The 6,093-nt window shown below is 31.3% G+C and overlaps 1 protein-coding gene across 1 annotated transcript; it reads left to right on the forward strand.

The window, feature by feature from the left end:
- The first annotated feature begins 397 nt into the window (after positions 1–397).
- Positions 398–5,126, forward strand: LOC106464611 (histone-lysine N-methyltransferase SMYD3-like). The gene is made up of 3 exons (XM_013924766.2): positions 398–746; positions 1,851–1,914; positions 5,001–5,126. Exons 1-3 carry the CDS (start codon positions 637–639, stop codon positions 5,124–5,126), a joined length of 300 nt encoding a protein of 99 aa, XP_013780220.1. The 5' UTR covers positions 398–636.
- Positions 5,127–6,093: the final 967 nt, after the last annotated feature.

The following is a 6,093-nucleotide window of genomic DNA, read 5'->3' on the forward strand; positions in this document are numbered from 1 at the left end:
ATGGCTCTGAAAACACCCAGACCAGTTACTTTTTCTTTGAAAAGTAGCAACCCCCTTATCGATTTCTGCCTACGCCTCTGGACAATTAAAATGAAGACAACAGTTTTGAGGTTTTAACACACATCTGATATTTCGTGGAATTTATTATTATTTTTATCTAAACAACCAATAGCTCCTAATTAATATATTGATAAGATATTGAACAAGAAACCTTCTTTATATGCATAATAGGGCATCTCACATCTACAGTTCAGTTACATAAATTTAACATCACAGGGCGACTTGTTAACATAATATTATTTACCATACTAGAAATTCAAAATCCTTGTGCGGTCTTTTTTATTTTATGTTTATATATTTTTATTTAATACTTTATTGTTTAATATATTACTAACTTTGAATGCCAAATAAGTTTAGTTTAATACCTGCATGTGTGTGGGATCCAATAGTATGTTTTTTCGAGTCCACAATGTCTATCTTGTGATGAAATTTTTGTTTCAGAGTCGATGTTGTGTTTGTTGACGTCAGATGGCAAGAAGAGTGCTAAATCGCCTTGTGTTGAGCAATAGTCCAATACATTACTTTTTTGGGAGGGAAATTCAACGCTAAGAATGAACTTGGATTCGTGGAATAATTATGAACAGAAGTAAAACGAAAAAAGGATCTTTGTTGTTGTCTTCACAACCGTTTGTGCATATTTTAGATAAAAATCAGCGTGCAAAGCGTTGTGAATATTGTTTTCAAGGGTGCGTATACAATAATACAGTAACCGTATTGGCCTATGTCAGTAATGTGTTCGTTTCGGTATATTCGATTAGCTTTAGCATCAGAAACACGCCAAGCCTCTTGTATTTACATTGGTCATCTAAGTTCACACTAAGTAAGGTGACTAAGGTCAAAATATTCGTGTTTTACTAGTTCCTACAGGCTACACAAAATAGTACAAAAGTCAAAACTTTTAAACCGTTTCAATTTGGATTAAATTTAAACGCTTTAGCTTATGAACACATTACTCAACTTATTGTTAGTATTACTACTACTAGTGTTAGTTATGCTATTGCTACGAAGATTTTTATCTTTACTGGAAGTGGAATTTTAATTTAAAATTACAAATTGTATCAAGTGTTTGTATATAATGTTATTAGTGATTGCAGTATTAGGGTACAACTGTTATGAATGTAAATAAAGAACTTTCTTAAACAAGTTTACGTAATTTATTTGCAGACTATAAACATAAATGTGACAAAAAATTGTAATATGCAGTGTACCTCTTAGTCTCATTATCACCACTTGTATTAAAAATAAAATATGTTTTAACTTGTTCTTCATTTTAGATTTAATTAGAGCATTTAATATTTTCTGTGCAAATTGTTTAAATACTTATAGTTTCATATGTTGGTATTTTTAGGTGTGGCACATTTTTATTGTAAGATATATATTTTTTTTATTCAAGGAAAATAATGTTTATTAGTCTAGCACAGCTGGTAGCACTAGCAGTACAGTTGAATCCTGGTCTACCAATTTCATGGTTTAACAACATGTTATAAATGTACTGTTCAACTTTCTACTTTTAAGTTATTACACTTGCTCTGTTTGAATAGAATACCACATGAAACTTGTAATATTTGTTATTTGTAGCAGAAGAAATAAGTAACTTATAATTGATTTGAATCTCAGTATAGTATTAGAAAAGAATGGAGAGTTATTGTCACTGTCCATCACTTTATTTTGTCTGTTAATGACATAAAACATACATTTGTCATACATTAGCACACAGTTTGTTTGTATAAAATGAATGAGAACAAAAAAAATACTAGTTTTATGTTATAATTATGTTTTTATATTTCTAGGATCACTACTGTTTTTCGTTGTTCATCTTGTAGATATGTCTACTATTGTAACAAGGAATGCCAGGTAAATTTTTTACCACCTTTTTATTTCCTTTTGTTTTTATCAAGTTGGGGTAATTTATAGAAAAACTGGGGCAAAAATAATCTTCCCAAACTAGTAGTTTAATGTAAAAATAAAGTGACTCATGTTCATTCAGTTGGGTTTCATCTGTTTTCCAGATTTTGTTTTTTTCTCTTGAAAATAAGAATGAACATAGCAAAACAAGACAATCACCTCATAAAAGTCGCCTTTTCTCCACTGAAATATCCAATCAACGTAACCAACATAATTTAAATGTATCTTTTCCTGTTTATCCAACCCAAGGCAATATGCTCACAGGTTTGTAATATTTTTAGTGAAATAATGAAAAAAAAAAAAAACAAAGCTGAAACTGATTGCTCTTTAAAGTTTCCATTTCTACTCATCATCATTCCACCACTCAATAACTCTAATTAGTTTATCTAAATTCCTGTATATTTTAAACAATTAAAAGACTTCACCTATAGTTTAATTTCAGGGGAGACAATTCAAAATCTTTAAGGGTCTGTTTTTGTTGTAGCTTTAATAGCATTATAACCACAAGTTTATACAAACATTTCTGTGTAATAATAAATTTATGGTTGTGTAAAAAATATTCATGTTGAAAATGAAAAATAAACTCTCGTATTATTATCTTCTGATCAAAGCAAGCTATGAAATGTAACGTTTGAGTGTCATCAAGCTTTGTAGATTAGAATTAAAATTGACCTAGTCCTTAGGAAGGTCAATGAATTGTTGGAAATGGTTCAGAGGAGGGCTACTATGATAATATCTGGGATGGAAAATTTGTCATATGAATATAGGTTAAGATCCCTGAAATTTTCTATTGAAAAAAGAGGAGTTAGAGAATCCAGTTGTAATGTTTAAAATTGTTAATGGAATTGATAGTGTTGATGCATCATATTTTTTTTTTTATACTTAGTGATGAAAATGGTAGAACTATGGGCAGGGCTGACGAGAGGGGGGTGGGGGCAAGATGGCATCTGGCCCCGGGTCTGTGGGATATTCCAAAACTCACTAGAAATGCATACTACTTAATGAGCTAAAATGTCTACTGCTTTTTCATGGATTCGTGAAGAAATGTGTCACCTAAATTTCTTTTATGAAAAACCAGTAAAAGTTAATAAATAGAATGAAAGAGGGGCTCGATGATTTCACTGACTCTCAACAACCCTGAGTAGGGGATACAAATCTAATTTTTGCAGGGTAGGAGTCACCTTCTGCTAAGATAGCTATATTTTCGTACAGGGTGGTTGGCCTTCAGAATGGGTTGCCTTCATATGTGGTGGATACAGTTAATTTAAGGGAAGGTTTGATCAATATTTAAAGGATAGGGACTGGTTTTGAGTATGTTAAAGTTCAGTGTATGGAATGGCCTATATGGACCAAGTGGTCCCTTGTTTTCCTTTGATTTAGTTATGTCAGAAAGACTCGTTCGGTAAAATATGGAAATTTGTTTGAAAAAATATGTACTATTTTCAAAGGGGACACACTTCAAAAATGCAGAATTCCCATGCATTGTACAATACTAGGAGTTTATTTTCACTTTAAGAATGCAATAAGTTGTCTGAGAGATTATCGATTTGGTGAAAAAATTATTTATTGAATAGATACGTGGTTGTTAAGGAATACAAGTCATTTGGCTTTGGGTGTGTTTTTTTTTTGTTGGGTGATTGTGAACGACCGTCTGTCACCTTTATTCTTTGTTTTTGTTTACTCGTGGGGTTTTATTATTTTTTTTGCAAATTCAAATTAGAAAATAAAATATCATTCAACTATAGTGAGATTTTTTTTTCCCCAGGTTTAAGATTTAAAAAAAAAAGCTGTAGTAAAAGTCTATGCTATATTTGAGAATTAAATTTAATATAAATTTGTTGGGAAGATAGTTATGAAAATAATGTGACTGATAGATGCGCGATTGCCTGTAATACGTTGATGTAAATGTAGTTACACCTAGTGTTATTTTTGTTTGAACTTAGTTACTTTCATTACCTACATATTCTTTATAATAATTTCTGTTTACTCAAATGTAATTTTCAAACTGGTGATTTGAGAAACAGTAATGTAATTATCATACTGGATAAAACACAATCTTATTACAGTGAGGTAAATAGTGATTAACTCCTTAAACCTGAGCGGATGCTTCAAGCTTCAGACTGAAAATCCCGTTTTACCCGTTGGATGGTGATAGCGTCTGAAAACTAATTCAAACCATGTTATTATCCATCTTTTATAAATAGACTGGAAAGTTTATAAGGTACTAGCTAATAAAGAAAATTGTGCTTCTTAACAAAATAAACATTAAAAGTGCAATAAAAATACATAGAGGTACCAATACTGAAAAGAAAGACGTACTGTTTTCAAGAATTCTATCAATATGAAATTAGATGATGGGGGTGGGTGGGGCACAAATCCACTCCCCCATGACCTTCCTCATGTCATATTGTGCCCCCCAGTGGCACAGTAGCATGTATGCTGACTTACATTGCTAGATATCTGGTTTTGATACCCGTGGTGGGAAGAGCACAGATAGCCCATTGTGTAGCTTTGTGCTTAATCACAAACAAATGTCATCCTGTATCACTTTTTCAAGTTTGGTGCTGATTGGTCAAGAGATGTGGAAACTTGTAAGGAACAGATACACACACACATATACTGATGTTTATTTATATAGATGATGATAATTAGAAGTAAATCATGAAAATAATTCTGGCAGAATGTGCAAAACATTATGGGTTTAAAGAGTTAAAACATATGTTAGTATTAAGCACAACAAAGACAAGAGTATAACTTAAGTATTGTTTGTAAAGCTTTTTTAATTTTTTATAGAGTGACTGTTATAAAAACATTATTAGCTAAATTAATTGTTGAGAAAAAATGTAGCAGAAGGCCTCAGATTTGGCCTTTTTGTTTTATTATTATAATTAAAATTACTACAGTTTATGTCTAGAACTAATGAAACTAAGTTTTTCTAAAAACTTATGTTGAAAGTTTGAAATATTGGTGTATATTTTTAGTTCATTATGTCTGTTATGTCCACATAAATGTGAATTCCTTTTGTTTTTGTTTAGAAACTTGCATGGATTGATCACAAGAGGGAGTGTAACAACATCAGAAAAATATCACCAAATGTTCCTCCAGACAACCTTCGAGTTTTAGCAAGAATAATATTAAAACTGCAGGTAAACTGTACATAAGCTGTTTTAATACTTGCTACTTGTCTCATAAAATTGAGAGTTACACGTAGCTAGTACTTTCTTGTACATACACTCTTTTATTACATTCAGGAATGTGACACGTGCATTTGCATGGGCTGCAGGTTCTTGTGGGCATAAATGTGTAGAATTCCTATAATGGCAGAAGAGCAGGGATGGGGGGGTGGACTGCACAGGTTGGCATGGTAACCCTGATTACAGATGATCTCTAACCCCAAATTTACTTATTTTCAAATGTTAAGTGTTATCGTTAAAATATAAAGTACGGTATTCTGATTAACGTAAAATTATAGACAAAGACGGATATGGAAAATCTTTTAGTTTAATGACATTAGCAAGTACAAAAATAAGGAGGAGTTACATTAGAACAACTGAAGTTATCATTAATACAGAAGATACTTTCTGTTAATATAGTCTCGAGATGTTTTCAAGTAGTAATTACTAATTTTGAGTCATCCTACAACTCCATGCTTCTTGTCTTCTGCAGTTTTACGTATATAGATATATAAATATATATTTTTTTAATCAAAACCTGTGAAGGTTTTAAGTGTGTCAATATGGAATGGCCATGGACTATTGTGTACTACATTGTATAATGTTTGGCATTAAATATGGTATATTATTCTCATGATTCATCCTTGTGAAAGTTTTCCCTCTAAGCTTATCCTTATTTTGAAAACTTCTACTAAGTGAGTAAAAAAAACAAGAGTAATGTGAAAAAGATTTTAAAATATCTGGTTCAGACTAATTTTAGTACTTTTGACGTAGATCTTAATTAGCATGAAATTAATGTTAACACGGAAGACACGATGTAGGTATTTTAATAACATTAAAGGAACACATTCATTTTAGAATCAGAACTGACGTTGCAATGGAATTAAAGTAAATTGGCTGGACTAGAAACAGTGAAGTTGCACTAGAATTGAACTTCTTTTTCATGGACTTGCAG

The sequence above is a fragment of the Limulus polyphemus genome, unplaced genomic scaffold (assembly GCF_000517525.1).
Source record: "Limulus polyphemus unplaced genomic scaffold, Limulus_polyphemus-2.1.2 Scaffold1700, whole genome shotgun sequence".
NCBI classification, from domain to species: Eukaryota; Metazoa; Arthropoda; class Merostomata; order Xiphosura; family Limulidae; genus Limulus; species Limulus polyphemus.